At 45.2% G+C, this 16,751-nt stretch overlaps 2 protein-coding genes across 9 annotated transcripts in view; one reads left to right on the forward strand and one right to left on the reverse strand.

Annotated features, from left to right (window-relative positions):
- Positions 1–3,938, forward strand: part of ADGRG1 (adhesion G protein-coupled receptor G1) — a 40,858-nt gene extending 36,920 nt beyond the window's left edge. For all 8 annotated transcript variants that reach the window (XM_082233480.1, XM_082233476.1, XM_082233475.1 and 5 more), the window contains one exon: positions 34–3,938. In XM_082233480.1, coding sequence (XP_082089606.1) covers positions 34–152 — 119 coding nt within the window. In that variant the 3' untranslated portion in view covers positions 153–3,938. The remainder of the gene's footprint in view (positions 1–33) is intronic.
- A 1,216-nt stretch (positions 3,939–5,154) lies between these two features.
- Positions 5,155–16,751, reverse strand: LOC309538179 (uromodulin-like). The gene is made up of 9 exons (XM_082233503.1): positions 16,346–16,751; positions 13,411–13,482; positions 12,696–12,866; positions 11,181–11,386; positions 10,708–10,868; positions 9,450–9,695; positions 8,424–8,583; positions 5,635–5,770; positions 5,155–5,311 (listed from the first exon to the last, which is right to left on the reverse strand). The coding sequence occupies exons 2-9, from the start codon at positions 13,478–13,480 to the stop codon at positions 5,220–5,222; spliced, it is 1,242 nt and encodes a 413-aa protein (XP_082089629.1). The 5' UTR covers positions 13,481–13,482; positions 16,346–16,751; the 3' UTR covers positions 5,155–5,219.

The raw sequence follows: 16,751 nt of genomic DNA on the forward strand, positions 1-16,751 counted from the left end.
TCATGTTTCCCTCTCCTCCTTCTCTCCCCACAGGGTTCCTCATCTTCCTTTGGTACTTGGCAAAAACCCTCCAGTCCCGCAGGTCTTCCTCCTACTTCTACAGCACAAATTCCAGCAGCATCAAGCTACAGCCGAGCAGCACCAGCATATGACCCAGTGAGGAGTCACAGTCTGCTTGGATGTCCTGCCTTGCCTCCTGTGGAACCAAAGGCCTCATCCCTACCTGCATCGGAAATCCAGGCTTTCAGGGATCACTTTGTCCTTTCACTGCTCATAGCTGAGTGGTTGGCGTACAGGCTATTTTAAAACCTGGAACCCTCCATGCCTATCTCTCCCCTATTTATCAGGGGTATCCTCACCTCTAACCTCCGTCTCCTGGAAAGTGCTCATACCTGTTGAGCATGCGCAAGGGAACTGTTGCAAAGAGGAAACCACATCCACAAATGGTTTAAATGCAGTATTTCGTTCTATATATATTTATGTAATTTTTTTAAAGGGGAACTCTTTTTTGACTCCTTTTCCAAACAAAAAAGGACCGCTCTCCTTTTCTGCCATCGGTTATGAGGCATGTCGGGGTATGTGATGGCAAAAAAAAATTGGATAGGTATTAAGAGCATGGATAAAAAAAGACCCTGCAGAAATACAATGGATACAAGTTAGAAATTATTCTGTTGCCCAATCTCCGAGCACTGCGAAGTTCCAGGCACTTACCCAGGATTCGTGTTTCCTTCACAATGGGCCACAGTGGAGACTGTGGTGTCTTTGTGATATACGGTTTATTTACACACATCTATACAATCTGATCCCATGATGGAGGTGCTCACAGCATTAACATCCCAAAAGGATCTTGGATTCAAACAGACATCAAACATTGCTCTCTGACCCTCTTCTGGTTTACATCACAGCCCCCAAACTCTACTCCAGACTCTGGCATTTGTCCTTCTCACTATCTGCAAGTTGGAGGAGGAGCCCTGCCTGTTGGTCGTCTCGCACAGAGCTTCAGTCTCTTAATCTGGAAGCCTCATCTAGAAACTAGCCTGGCATATATTTTAACACATGCTGGATCCAGGCATTAGAGGGGTCTGGTACCTCCGAACTCATAACAATACTATAATTTCCAGAAAGAAAGAAAAAAATCCTTTAAAACAACTTTAACTCTCACTAACAAAGCAGAAGCGGCCAAGTTCACTGCCGGACTTGCAAATAGGATTAAAAGACCTAGCAGAAGGCGTGGAAAACTGGAAGGAGTGAAAGCAACCACTTTGTAAAGACAAATGCAAGAAGGCCACAGGACTGCTGAGTGGGCTGACTCTCTTTGGATTTTCCTGAGCATAGAGAAAGTCTAGATTTATGGAGGATAAAGTGTGGGACAAAAGTAGCTGAAGGAGAATGTTGCATGGACGAGGTGGAATTAAATGGATCACAAGGGGTGCAAAATCCACATTCTGCCGAGGTGTGGACAGACCCCGAACAGTCCTTTCTGTGTGTATAAGAACAGCAGCCCTGTGGTGTGTCCAACCATACAGGCATTTTCATCCTGAAACAGTAGCTTTTTTCTCTCTTTTTTAAAACTGTAGTGTGGAAAGCTGATAAAACTCCTTTTGTAATTCACAATGCATTTGTTAGAAATCCTTTGCCGCAGATGCTTTGCTTGACTTCACCTGGATCAAGTAACTCTTTCAAGGGTGGGGTCCCTCCGACGACGATACATTCCTCCCTGGGGGCTGCTCTTTGAAAACACCAGCTGCTGCAGAACTAGCCCAGCAATACGCCCCCCCCCCCGCCGTTCCCTTACTGGCTGTGCCCCACCCAGAGCAAGTCCCAGCAGCACTCTCTCACCAGCTTGCAGGCTTCCTGTTCCCTTCTGGGCACAATTCAGAGAACAATAAAGCCATTTTCTTCGGGATCAGAAAGTACTGACCAAAAATAATCGTCGTTCCGTGCCATTTGGCAGGATAAAGGAGGAGAGGTGGGGAAAGCAGGCATCAACCTACGTCACAGGACTCCAGAATGATCACACTTGTTTATAGTACCAAGATCACACAATATATTGGGGGGGCACCCTTCATTTTTGCTTTCTCCCAGCCTTCCCTAACCAGATGCCCTCCAGTTGTTTTGAACTACAACTCCCATCAGCCCCAACGAGGGGCTGATGGGAGTTGTAGTCCAGAACAGCTGGAAGACACCTGATTGGAGAAGGCTGCTTTTATCAGAATATAATGTGGTAGCCCAGCAGGCCTTTCTATAAAAGTTGGCCATACATTTTGACATCTTCAATGGGAGAGAACAGCTTCTCAACTAAGTCCCAGTACGTTTCTGAGCACAATTCAAAGTGTTGGTGCTGACCTTTAAAGCCCTAAATTGTCTCAGCCCAGTATATCTGAAGGAGCGTCTCCACCCCCATCATTCTGAGGTCTTCCTCCCAGGGTCTTCTGCTGGTTCCCTCCCTGCAAGAAGTGAGGTTACAGGGAACCAGGCAGAGGGCCTTCTCGGTAGATGTCAAGGAAATAAACTATCTGACTTTTGGAAAACATCTGAAAGCAGCCCTGTTTAGGGAAGTTTTTAGTGTTTGATCTTTTATCGTGTTTTTAATATTCTGTTGGGAGCCGCCCAGAGTGGCTGGGGAAACCCAGTCAGATGGGGGGGGGGTATAAATAATAAATTATTATTATTACTAAGAAAATAGAATTGAATGTATTGGTAAGGGAGACTCCAGCATGAAACAGTTGACCATTATTTATATGCTATTGGAAAATTAGACTTGTAGTGGCAAAGCAGAGTCTACAACCAAATTTATGCCACAAAAATGTAAGCACATAGCAAACCCAATAGGCGTCTTAGGGCAAGACTCGTACAGCTGCTCTGCTGGACAGTTTTGTTTTGTTTTTTAACATACAAAAATTATATTTATTGACCCATTTATAACTAGGGGCTGTGCCCCAGCTCGCACCACTTGCCAGCCCCCAGCCATTTCCCTCACAGATTGACCCACTAGATCTTCCCACCACATTTCTGGAGCTACTTTTCCATTCTGCACCCCCATGCACTAGCCTCACCCCCCCTTTTGTGAAACTGCACCTTGCACACAAACCACCCCATGGTAAGTTGTATCTCCCTCCCCCCTTAGAATAATAGAATAGTAAGTTGGAAGGGAATCAGAGGCTCATCTAGTCCAACTCCCTGCAATGCACAAATCCTGCCCATAGCTGTCCCTGGGTGGGCTCCAAGCATCAACCTTCTGGTCAACAGTGACCCATTGCACCAGCAACCAAGCACCCTTTTCACCTTCTGCCAAATTTTGAAGGCACCACCTCTCCTGTTCTTTTGTCCATGCTTTCATCTTCAACCCCATTTCCATGCCTCCTACTCCTTTTTTTAGCCCTCTTCGAGCCCTCAGTTCCCCCCCATTACTTTTCTCAACTCTTCCTTGCACACAGACCCTCCCCCTCATTCCCATGCTGCTTTTTCTCCAATTCCACAGCCCCTTTTTTCACGCTCACCAATTCCCCCATGCTGATACATGCTACTGTATCTTTAAGACAAATAGACTCTTAAGAGCAAGCTTGTCAGTTAGTGTGTTCAATTACAGAAGATTAAGTTCTGTTAGATGGCTGGTGTACACCTATGGATGCTTGATTGTTAAAAAAAGAAAAGTATTAACAACTGTTTTGATTGTTTTTTGTGTGAAAAAAAATCAAACAAGTTGGTAAGGCACAGAGTATCTGAAAGGGGCCATTAGGGCCAGCAAACCATACAGGTCCATACAGTTTCATAAGGGGTATTCAAAGTGTGTACAATGAATGATTCCTAAATAAGCAAGACCAGCCTGTTGTACGGCAGTGCAGAAGGAGAGAGGAGCTATTGCCCCTGTTAGCACCTTGTATGAGAGGCTGCCGAGACTCAATAAAGCTATTCACCTGGACGATTCCTTGACAAAAGTCTATTTTGTTGTGTCAGTTTCTCTGAAAGAACCAAAGACCATGATCACTAACCACCTAGTGTGAAAAGCGAGTTGTGCTTCCTGTGGCGTAAAAGAAAGAGTAGAAGTGATATGTGAGTTAATTGTGGCAGGTCTTGTGGGGAAATAGATAATGTAGCTAACTGAGGAGAACGTGGAAAATCCTGGTCCAAAATGATGGTATAACTGGACATAGCCACCAGCACATACTGTATGGTAGACAGCCCCAACCAAACAGCACCCCCAGCAGCAGTCTTTGGACTGGGAAGGCTCCCTGTGTCCTAGTTTAAGAAGCTTCAAATGCCACCATTGGCCCTCTTTCAGCACAGATTTCAGCAGGGGATGAGCTCAAGCTCAATTCTCCGGCTGCCATGTTGCTCCAGGAGTCACACCTGTGTTCTAACCTTGCGTTGCTGCAGCACTGCACATGGATAGCAAATGATGGGGAGAAACTGGGCAACCTGATGGCTTCCCCCACCACCTGTATTTGCCCCGCTCCCCTTTCAGACGTTAATGGAGCAACGTGCCAGGATCAAATGACAGGCTCCCATGCCGCTGTTACAGCGCATAAGCCAGGCTGCAACGTGCAAAGGTTGGGTGTGTTTGTGAGATCTGCTTCCACTTGCATTATAATACTGCAGGGCCTATGCAGCCCTTACTTGTTGGATTACAACACCCAGCAGCCCCAGCCAGCGTCACCGATGGTCAGGAAGTCAGAGTCGTGGTCCCAACAACATATGGGGACCCAGGTTGATGCTAATTGGATGGAGGGTAGCATATACATGGATCAAATAAATACATACGATGGTAAAATCACAAAATACCTGGTAGTGGCTTATCTACATAGTGAACTGGCCAAAAGATGATGCGGATTGATTTAAACTATGCTGTCTCATTTAACCTTAAGCTAGGAATGTCTCATTACCTTTCACCGCAAGCCTGTTGGACCAACCTCTCTTGCTATGTTGGCTAGAAGGTATCTGGGTCCCTGAAGCTCCCTTCTTGGCCCTGTAGCCTCCTGCCACCCAGGAGATAGTCCCACAGTAGTATCTCAAGCCAAAGAAGTTCTTTCACTGCTTGCTTTGTGTGTGAAATGGGACAGCAAAGCTGAGAACAAAACAGTTCCATCATACATCGTATCTCTCACCCCTAAATTGACTCCCAGAGTAAAGCAAGCTAGTGAGTGAGACACCACATCTATTTGCAATTGTATTTATTTGGAATTCTGCTGCCGCCGCCCCCATTTGTTTTTACAACTTGCTCATTTCTTCATGGCTTTTGCAACAGCAATCAAAATGATGGCAACAGCAATACTTGCTGAAACCACGGCACCAGGGATCCACAGCTGCATTTCTGAGGGGAGGAAAGAGAGAGTCAGGCAGGTTAGTGTACTGAGGATGGGGGCTGTGGCAAGAGAGAATGACCAAGACTGGGTGGGGATGATGGGAGATGGAGTCCAGCAGGGGCCCAAGGCCAAACACCAGTGGCCCAGGTCAACCCTCCCCAAACTGGTGGTGCCTTCCAGATGTTTCAGACTACAACTCCCATCACCCCTGACCACTGACTGTGCCAGCTAGGACTGAGTGAAACTGTGGTCCAAAGTATCTGGAGGGCAGCAGGTTGGGAAAGGCTGGTCTGGGCCATTCATGACCTGATCCAGGAAAATAGGTACATACTCCAGATGAGCTGCTGGTCTTCAGCATCCCGCACTTCCAGGTGTGATGAGGCCAGGAAACGGATGGGACCATAGGAGATGATCTTCTGGTAGTCATCAACCAGCTCCCTCTTGCTTCTTTGCTTGCTGGGACATTGCTGCAGTCAAAAGCAAGAGGGAAAAGGTGTGAATCTTACTCCACTGCTGAATGTGTACAAAGATGCATCATCTTATATAACACAGACTTATAGCCACATAATGAGCCATCTCTGCAAGCCCATCAACCTGCGGTTTTCAAAGACCATTTAAATAAATTAAAACAGATCTCCTCTTCTCTCCCAAGAGCCACAAGGAAGGATACAATACACAAGCATCTCATTTGATCTTTTGCAACAAGTCTTGGGAAAGGGAAGAATCTAAAAAAACTGTTGTGCTGGATCAGCACATGGGTTACTGTAGTCCAACATTTCAGTTTCCAGCAGTAGACAGATCAGCCAAGCTCTGCTCTGGGTCACTTTCACATGTTCAATCGTTAGTCTCTCCTGCCCTGTTTGTGCATTACTCTATTACAAATGACTGTGCAGATTTTTATTTTATTTTTTTAAAGGTTGAAATAAAGACTATATACACATCACACATTTAAAGCACAAGACTTCCCTGCTGCAAGAATCCTGGGAGCTGTAGTTTGCCAAGGATGCTAAGAATTGTAGCTCTATGAGGGGGTAAATTACAGTTTCCGGGAATCTTGGGAGGGGTGGGTGCTTTAAATGTATGGCATACCTGCAGCCAAAGTACGTTTAAATGTTTATTAAATTACTAAATTATTATTTTTGTTTAATTGCCATTTTTTAGATTATTAGTCTCACAAAGCTGTTTACAAGCGCTAAAATATATCAAAAATTATTGTTAAAATTTACCTTCCCCCCCTAGAAACAGTTGTTTGTTGGGCTATTAATATCTTAAAAATTGATTATTTTATTACTTGACTAGTGCATAAAACATAAGATGAGTGTGCTGGATCCAGCTAATGGCCCAAGAAGTCCCCTTTTCACAGTAGTCAACCAGATGCCCATTATGGGAAAGCCACAAGCAGAAGCTGAGCACAACATTACTCTCCACCTTTGCAACTTCCAGCAACTGGGATTCAGAAACATTACTGCCTCTGACCATTGTAGTTAATAGCCACTGATAGCCTTCTCTTCTATCAATTTGTCAAGCCTCTTTTAAAGCCATCCAAGTTGGTGGCTATTACTGCCTCATGCACGAGAAAGTTCCATATACTTTAACTTTGCAGTGTGTGAAGAAGTCCTTTATTTGTCTGGAATCTTTGAACATTCAGCTTCACTGGATGTCATCATCCCACTCCACCACCACCACCTCCCTGCCCTGCAACCTTGACCTTAGTATTTAGCTTTGCATGTGCACACATGCTCCTAAATCCAGTCCTTCTCAATCCAGGAGTTTAAATTCCCAGCCCTTTCTTTTCTCATCCTTCCTACCCTTCTACAAAATTGTTTGTTGTTCTTTAATAGTTAAGTAAAACGTAAAAACAGAAAAAGTAAAGGACTTCCCACTGCAGGAGTACCTATTTATCTATTTGCACTGGTGTGCTTTCAAACTGCTAGGTTGGCAGGAGCTGGGACAGAGCAATGGGAGCTCATTCCATGATGCGGATTTGAACCGCCAACCTTCTGATCAGCAAGCCCAAGGGGCTCAGTGGTTTAGATCACAGCACCACCCATGTCCCTATTAGTTAAGTACAATACCCTTGTCCCCACCCATCAAGGGGCATTAGCGGTCTTTTCTCTGAAGCAGTGGCTGAGTTTTATACCTCTCCATCCTTTCATAATATTTTGCTAAATTTTGTATTTAAAAAAATTGTATCTACTTTAGCATATACCTCTGCTGCTTCAGTGGCACATCCTTGTAGCTGTTTGCTCACTACTGTACTGGGCATCAACAGCAGCTTCATAGCTTACAAATTTATTTTTAATTTCCAGTCACTGGTAAGCAAATATCTCACCTCTAGCAGCCTCACCCTTGCCAGTGGGTTTGCTCTGCTTCTAGCCACTAAGCAAGTGCATTTCAGAATTTCCAACCACTCTGTCTCACCTTTGCACCAGCAACCCCACCCTGACAATGGTTTGCTATAGTTCTATATACAGCTGCAGCAGCAACCAGTTGGTGGGCAGTTATATTTTTTACAATACTTCATCCTTAAGAGTTGCACCCTTATATGCTATACTTCTGGGCATTAGCTGCAGCCTAGTGGACAAATGTTTGTTTTTAATTCCCCAACAACTAGATCTCTCAAATTTAGTATGCCACCAGCAATTATTCCTTTATTATCAAAATTGTGGAGTCAGACCACAACCCCTGCAATGCAGGATTATTACTCGCTTGCTATACTTTTATATACTGGGCATAGCAGCAGCCTAGCAGATTACACAGTTCTATTTTTAAATTACAGTGTCAAGTTTAGTACACCAGTAGCAATACCCTTATTCCAGTTTACAATCCTTTGTTTTGCTCTTCTACATTTCTTTGGTGTGATTGTACACACAAAAACACACATACACGTCATTATAAAAGAGAGGCACTCATTATAAAACGATTTCACTGGGGGTGGGGGTGGGGAGAGGCTTCCATTAACTAAAGAAGATATTTTCAGCACAAGGGAGGGAGAGGTCGATGGGACCCTGCTAGCATCTGAGGGTACATGCGAGCCCAGGAGCACCACAGTGGTGACCTACACCCTACAGAGATGCAGAAGACTGCCCAATATCCTAAAGACACACAGAGAGAGGTTACCTTGGCGCAGGGCTCTTTGTTCTCCGGTACACAAAGGCGCACTTGGCAGTGCACGTACAGCTCCTGGAAGTTTTTGAACTGGAACATCTGAAAGCTAAACTTTGCCACAGTGCTGTTACCAACGGCATTGAGGAAAGTCAGCGTCTTGTCGTACGGGCACCTGGAAGAGACCAAGCACAAGCTTAAATGCCCAGGCTCCCAACTTAACCCAGGCTGTAAGCATTCAGTCCTGGAACATAATTTTTTTTTAATTTTTTTAGAAAAAAGAGTGCATTTGATAATGTGCAAAGTGCCTTTCACCCCACTGGTAACCACAGGCAGCTTTAGGAGCATCACTGGTCATACCCTGCATTGGCAAGGCTCATTTGACAACGGTGAGAAACCGAGCCTCCAGTGTCATTGGCTCAGTCCAGTGGAACTCTCTGCCAATGGAGATTCAATAGGCGCTTTCTGTGCCAGCTTTTATTTTTATTTTTTATAAATGATTTTTATTGGTTTTACATATAATCACATTACATGACATCGTATCCTCTTGTTTTATCTCTTTGGATCGACTGAGCCTAACGACTTCCCTCCCTCCCATCTGATGGTTTACAAAATTAAACTTTACAACTTTACATTTCGCTTCAATTCCTATCCTTGTTGTATCATTACCTAAAATATTATATTACTCATCCTGAATAGGTAGCAATTTCACCTTACAAATCCTCAGATAATTCTGTGCCAGCTTTTAAATGGCTGCCGGAAACATTTCCCCCCCACCAGGCCTATGAAGGCAGTTAAGAATACATCTTTCCCCAATAGTTAACTGATGCCTGCTTTTAATTTTTTTTATTGTATGGTTTTATGTTTTCATTGCTGTAAACCATTTTGATATTCTTGCTTATGATATAGTGGTATGAAAATATTTTTTTATAAATAAATAATGGGGGGGAGGAGTTTACTTGTAAAGCCCGCAACTCACAGGTTGGGGAAAGCAGATATACAGGATCAAACCCCTCAACAAATGCCATGCCAGACTCTCACCCCTTCATGATCAGGAAGTACTTTGTGCTGTCCTGTGGGCTAGCTGTCGGAGTGCCCCAGCAGTCCTCCATGCCGAGGAAGAAGTACTTTGCCTGATCCCGCCCTTCTATTTTCACGAGGACGTAGAGCATGTCTGTTACGAGGAACGTCAGTTGTGACTTGGGATAGGCACGCACATAGCTGGCGTTTTCATACAGCTGCATGTTGACTCTGAAGTCCCCTTCCTTGACCGTAAACTGGACAATCCTAGGAAAAGAGGCAGCCACACACAAACCCCGCCAGAGTCAGTCAGGGATTCACATGGACAAACCTAACCCACCTGCCCATGCTTATCCACTCTCCCACAATCACCACCTTTCCCCACCCAATTCTGGAGTCCCAGGACAAGATACAAGGAAGTTAAATAAGTATATCTAATAGCAAACTCAGGTGATGAATGCCAGAAGAAGCAAAGACAAAATGAGAAGAGGGAGATTCCAGCATGCCTAGGGAGAACCCATTTTCAGAAGTACCAAATCAGACTATTGGTCCATCTAATTGGCCCACTTCCAGACCGGATTGTCACAATAATCTCCATGTGGGGCTGCCCTTGAAGACTGCTTGGAAACTTCAACTAGTCCAAAATTCAGTGGCCAGATTACAACTGGGGATCCATTTAGATCTCCTATAATCTGGTACACTGGTTTCCAGGCCCAATTCAACATTGGTGTTTAAAGCCCTAAACAACTCAGGTCCCAGATACCTGAAAGACCCCCTCCTTCCCTATAGACCCCCTCAGGCATTAAGATCCAATTCACTTCCAGCAGGGTTTAAAATATCCTCATGAAAATTCACAGCATTTTAGTATGATTTTCTAATATACATGTATGGAATTGTTTCTCATATACACGTTGTTTTCGAAAACATTTTCTCATTATGTATTGTTTCATATTTTCACTTTCCATTTCTACACTTTACCCTAGTGCATGCGCTTTTGTATACATTACTCGGCTGGAGAACTGCATTGCAAAATTCGGAGAAGTGTGAATTTTGGGGGACGGCTATGCTTTGGTTTGCGTCTTGCTTCAGGAAGTGAAAATTAGATGGGTTTGCCTTTAAACTGAACCAAAGTTCTCCCCCACCCCCCTTGGCCAGCCCTGCAGCACATGCCACAATGGAGCAAGGATGGGGGAACAGGCCAAAGGCTGTGGCTATCAGAGGAAAGCCCCTGGCCAGAGTCATCACAACAACAACAACTACAACAACAACAACAACCTACTTGTCCACAGGCCTGAGTTCGTAGCCCAGGCCAATCAGCTGCTTGGAGGCATACATGCAGGAGAAGTGCAAGCGGATCTGGACGCTCCTGGTGATAATACTCTGGTCGTTGTCACTGCCGGACTCAATCACATTGGTGTAGGACACATGAGTCTCATTGATCTGAAAATGGACCAGAAACTGGATTAGGGGGTTCAAAACCACATGTGGATAAAGAGGACAACAATATAAAATCTTGCCACAGTACTTCATGCATTGGTTACTTCAAGATTGAATTTCTGTAATGTAATGGATGGAAGGAGGAAGAGGAAAACGAACACGAAGAAGAAGAGAAGGAGGAGGAAGACTATCAATGGCAGTGAGCATGTCCATATATTTTTTGTGAAATTGCTCCAGATTTGTATATGAAATAAAAATAAGTAGTTGCACACTTGTGTGGATCTTCTTCTTTACGAACTGCTCCAGAGCACTTACATTAGTGGTGGAGCCACAGGTGGTGTGGTTCTCCCCAGTCAGCTTTGCACCAAAGTAACTGACTCCGTCTTGCCATTGCTCGGAGACCAGGCAGGTACGGCTACTCAGGTGGAGAGAGGCCAGGGGGATCTTCAGCATTTCAAATGCTTCCTTCCTCACCAGCATCCTCATGAACTCTTCCATGCATTCCAGTTTCACCACAATTTCTGGGGGAGAAAATCCATCAATTAGAGCAAGTGGGGAACCTCCCTACCTCTGAGCAGTGCATGCAGTGGTGGATGGGTGCTTGTGGGTGCATGCCAGTGGGCGTGGCCAGCGCTGGAGATAGGAGGGGCCATTAAGACCCCATCCACACTGTACATTTAAACCAGTATCATACCACTTCAATTCTAATGGCTTCCCCCAGAGAATCAGGAGAACTGTAGTTGTTCAGAGCTAAAATTCTCAGAGTGGTTTAACGGTAAATTCCTTTTTGCAGGGAACTACAGTGGTACCTCGGGTTAAGAACTTAATTCATTCCGGAGGTCCGTTCTTAACCTGAAGCACCACTTTAGCTAATGGGGCCTCCTGCTGCCACTGCACCGCTGGAGCACGATTTCTGTTCTCATCCTGAAGCAAAGTTCTTAACCCGAGGTACTATTTCTGGGTTAGCGGAATCTGTATCCTGAAGCGTATGTAACCTGAAGCGTATGTAACCCGAGGTACCACTGTATGGGAATTGTACCTCTCTGAGGGGAATATGGCATCTCCTAACAACTCTCAGCACCCTGAACAAACAACAATTCCCAGAATTCTTCGGGTGAAAGTGGTTCAAAGTGGTTCAAAGTGATATGAAATCATGGTGTGCTTTAATTTTATAGTGCAAATGGGGCCTAACACACACACACACACACACTCACACAGTTTTATCAGGTTGCTAGGGTGGGCGGTTATGCACTTCAAACAATTCCAGTGCAGCCCAAATTTGCTGTCCTGTTGCTGCAGGGAACTCTCTAGAGTAGCAGGGCTCTGTATGTGCACATCTGTGGGCTGAAAAGGTTTGGGTGCATGAAAGAGTGTAGACAGAGCCCTGTCCTATTACAGCTCTGGCCCCGCCCACTACTGGCATGTGGCCCCACAGAAGGCTGGTCTTAAGCGACCATGGCCCTCAGGCTGAAAAAGGTTCCCCACCTCTGCTTCAGAAATACCCCGGAATCCTTCGTAATGTAAAATATGATTTGGCAGATCCTTCAGGAGTTTTTTGGGCAAAGTGCTGTGAAAGGAAGGAACTTTGAAAGCCTACCTCAGAAGGCAGTGGACTCTCCTTCACTGGAAGCTTTTAAACAGAGGTTGGGTGGCCATCTGTCCGGGATTCTCTAGTTGCAATTTTCGCGTTGCAGGGGCTTGGACTAGATTGCCTTCGGGACCCTTTCCAACTCTACCATTCTATAATTGGGACCAGCCACACCCAGGGATGCAAGGGGAACGGGGAGAGAAAGAAATACACTTCCCCACAGCACAGCAGACCTGTGTTACCTTTACAGCGCAAGCCAGTGAACCCTGGCTTACAAGAGCAGCTGGCATTGTTCCCAACTGCAGTGCATTCTCCCTGGTTCCGGCATGGGTTTGGGAAGCAAGGCTCTCCCAGATTCCTCCGAGGACGTGGGGCAGCTTCTCCTCTTGCACTGGGAAGCTCCGTTAGATGACCTACAGCAGAGGAAAGCCGTCATTCTGTTGGCCAGTGGAGGGGTGGGAGGTCAGGTAACCTACTTTGCAGAGGACAGTCCTCAGTTGGTATGGGCTGCCCTGTCCCCAGTCTGGTCCTGAATGGGGTAACTGTGCGAAGGACCAGGTGCGAAGGACCAGGTGCGCAGACTGGGAGTAATTTTGGACTCATAGCTGTCCATGGAGGCACAGGTCAATTCTGTGTCCAGGGCAGCTGTCTACCAGCTCCATGTGGTATGCAGGCTGACTGGGCCGTCTTAAGCATATCCGGCACTGTGGTTCAAAGATCTCTCAGGATCCCCCTTTCCCAGAGTTGTCGACCTTTCCCCAAGCCTCTGTGGGGATCACTCTCCTCCCGCGGAGGCTTGGGGAGGAAGCTGCATGCCCACCAGCCATATGGTTGATGGGGCACAGTTGGCAAACTGTAAACTCAGTTTTCAATGACACATCTGTGCCATCTTATCTATTGCCCTGATGACGTTCCAGCAGCCTCTTTGTTTTCCAGGAAGGCCATCAGGAAACTTACTGTGATAAGTTGTCTCAGTAGCAGGCAGGAGGAGTACCAGAACTAGGAGCAACAAGCACTTCATGGCCATTTCTAAGGGGCAAAGAGAAAGAGAGAGAGACCTTGGAGTCATAGGCGATATTGTGAATATGTCAGCCCAGTGTGCAGTGACCATGGGGGGGGGGGAGCAAATTCCATGCTAGAAATCATTAGAAAATGAATTGAAAATAAAACTGCCAGTATCATACTGCCATTATGCAAGTATATGGTGCGACTGCATTTGGAATATTTTGTGCGGTTCTGGACATCTCACCTCAAAATGGATATTGTGTAGTTGTGAAAGGTTTAGAAGGCAGCCCTGTTTAGGGAAGTTTTTAATGTTTGAAGTTTTATTCTGTTTTTAGTGTTCTGTTGGGAGCCGCCCAGAGTCTGGGGCGTAGCAAGGGGGGTGCAGCAGAGTGTCCCACTGAGGGGGGTGACAAAATGGTGGGCAGCACTCACCGCGGGGCCTGCAGTGCTCCTGAGCCACACCACATGTCTCTCCTGGGAGTGACACGGTGGCTTGGGCACCCACAGGCTCCGCACTGCCCCAAACGGTCCACCTGCCACCTCACCCTCAGCGGTAGGGCGGCCGAGTGGGAAGAGGCAGGCGGACTCCTCAGAGGCCCCTCTGTGACCCTGTGGGCGGCTGGCCCAGTCCCTGTGTGCAGGGCAGGCGCGCCACCCCAAGTGCCTGATCGGCTTCCTCCGCCACTGCCCAGAGTGGCTAGGAAAACCCAGCCACATGGGCGGGCTTTAAATAATAAAATGATGATGATGATGATGATGATGATGATGATGATGATGATGATATAATGAAAAGGGCAAACCAAATGAACAACTCCCCTGTGAAAAAAGACTGCAATATATGGGACTTTTTAGTTTAAAGGTGAGGAAGAGGCAACATTATAGAAGGGTATAAAATTATGCATAGCATTGAGAAAGTGGGCAGAGAAATATTCATCTCCCTCTCCTATAGCACTGGAACTCAGGTACACCAACAAAGCTGATTGTTGGAAGATTCAGGACAGATAAAAGAAAGGACTTGTTCGTGCAGTGCAGAGTTAAACCCTGGAATGCTACACCTTGATGGGGCTTGTTGCATTTTTAAGGTTGGTTGTTATCATGCTGAACAGGTGTGAGCAGAAGGATTTAAAAAACCCTTGGCTAATTTTAAAGTCAGCCAGTGACCAGGGATGATGATTGCAGTCCAACAAGGTCTGGGGAACTGAAGTTGAAGATGGAAGGGCTGTTCAGTGTGGTAGAAAGTCTGGTTTAAAAATAAGGAATCCTAAGAAGGAAAGTATGGATGGAGGGGTGTCTTGAAATAGCCAACCAGCTGTGAGCAACAGGACCCGAGCAGGTACTCAGGTCAAGAGTCTTCCCCTCTATGGTTAGATATATGCATTTCTATTTAAAATATAGTAAATATTTCTAAATTTGAAAACATTGTGGAATTTGATGTCCCCTTTTGTCCCCATTCTGATGACACCTCTCCTGGTTTGGCAATGTGTGCATGCCCCCCCCCCCAAAAAATCTACCCACCAACAAACTGCAGCAGCTTGTTGTAGCAATTGTGATGTGCAGTGCTAGGTGCTGTATGATTTCAGCGGCACTTTATTGATGCTTCTATTTCTCATACATTGCATTTTATTGCATTCAGTATAATTTATAACACAATATATAAGGAATAAAGGAGACACATTAAAATACTATTTAAAAATGAATATGCTATGGATGTGCCATCTTCCATCTTCAACCACAAATCCAAAGACACCATGCAGATAACCTGAATGAAGCTAAGGGAAGACAGTTTGGGAACCCCTGGGAAATATTAATGGGTGGGGAGTGGGAAGCAATGAAGGAGCTCTCCAATACTGAGGGGCTGTAGAGTTGGAGAAAGTGCCACACAGGTACCAGAAAACCAAAATGGCATTGAGGGATGGATGGGAGGCTGTCTTAAGGGTAGCAAGAAAGAATTGTAGTAAATAATACAATAGGGTTATCCACAGAACTGGTTCTACAATTATTATTTTTAAAAATAAATGATTAACCAAGCAGTTAAACTTCCACAGTCTCCTTCATATTATAAAGGGGGAAACAGACTGTTTTGCCTAGCAGTGAATAGAACCTTTACCCAATTGTTTGCAAAATTAGCAACTTCAGAGAACTTGAGATTCAAGCTTAGATAGGATTGCCAACTTTTTTTGCAGCTAAGATACCTATGCCTTTAAGAGCTGCATCTCACAGGCAGATGTTGGGTGGATCTAACTTTCTCAACTAAAATGTATTTCAGGCACCTGTTAAGACATAGGATCCCTGACTGGGGAAAAAATTGCAAACAGACATGAGAACAATTATATTCTACATTTAGAATGCCAGTTTCCAAAATTGTATCACCCCGGCATACTTTGGGGGGAAATCAAAACAAATTAGCTATCAGTATCACCATTTAAACACCAGCATCTCAAAGACATTTACCAAGCCTTTTGACTGCTCATTGCTTGGGAATACATATTAGGGTTGTCATATGCCCAGAATTTCCCAGACATAGCTGGAATAAGGCAGTCAGAAGCAGTGTCCAGGTGGAAATCGCTGAAATGTCTGGGAAAATCCGGACGTATGGCAACCCATGTCAGAAGTCAACAACTTTGTCCCCCACAAAAAAACCCTCAACAAACTCACATTTTGAAATATAGCAACTCTCATATATATTTATATAACATTGCCTTCTAACATAGCAGCTTGAGAGAAAAGAGAATTGAGATTTTTTCCCGAAGGGAGCACTTGAAGACAGAGATAGGATACTGCCAAAACTAGTTAGAGCTCTGTGCAGTCAGCCTAAAATGACAAAACAATGATAACACAACACATCCCTTTCCAAAGCTTTTAAGGGTACAAGCCATTGCACACTTACTTGGAAGTAGGCCCCTTTGGCTAGAGATGGATAAAGGATACCAGGCTGCATCCACAACTTCGCTGCTCAGTCTCTTACTCGCTTTAGCCAGCTTCTTGCAACCTCACAGCTCCTCCTCAGCTGCCACACAGACCTCCCTTTCACCCACCCAGCTCCTTATATTATCTCTCAGCAGCTGACCCTCTTCCAATCCCACCAAGGCTTCCCTAGAGATTGTTTTTGTGCCATTTCGAGGTCTTCTCATTGCAGCTGCCAACAGAAAGTTTCATCTTCCTGCTTTTAATTTCAGGTCTCCATCAACCGTCACCCAAGGTCCAAAACAACTGTCCGGTTTTGCTCTTTATGTTATTTTATTATTTTCTGTTACACATTTAGAGAATTATTGGTATCTTCCCTCTCCTCAACT

The sequence above is a fragment of the Podarcis vaucheri genome (genome assembly GCF_965113315.1).
Source record: "Podarcis vaucheri genome assembly, chromosome: 7".
NCBI classification, from domain to species: Eukaryota; Metazoa; Chordata; class Lepidosauria; order Squamata; family Lacertidae; genus Podarcis; species Podarcis vaucheri.

Excerpts from the sequence above, each read along its gene's own strand:
- LOC309538179 (XM_082233503.1), bottom strand. The coding sequence starts at position 13,480 with ATGGCCATGAAGTGCTTGTTGCTCCTAGTTCTGGTACTCCTCCTGCCT. Across the intron at positions 12,867-13,410 it reads TACTGAGACAACTTATCACA|GTCATCTAACGGAGCTTCCC; the intron begins GTAAGTTTCCTG and ends CCTCTGCTGTAG. Across the intron at positions 8,584-9,449 it reads TACTTCCTGATCATGAAGGG|GTGCCCGTACGACAAGACGC; the intron begins GTGAGAGTCTGG and ends GGTCTCTTCCAG.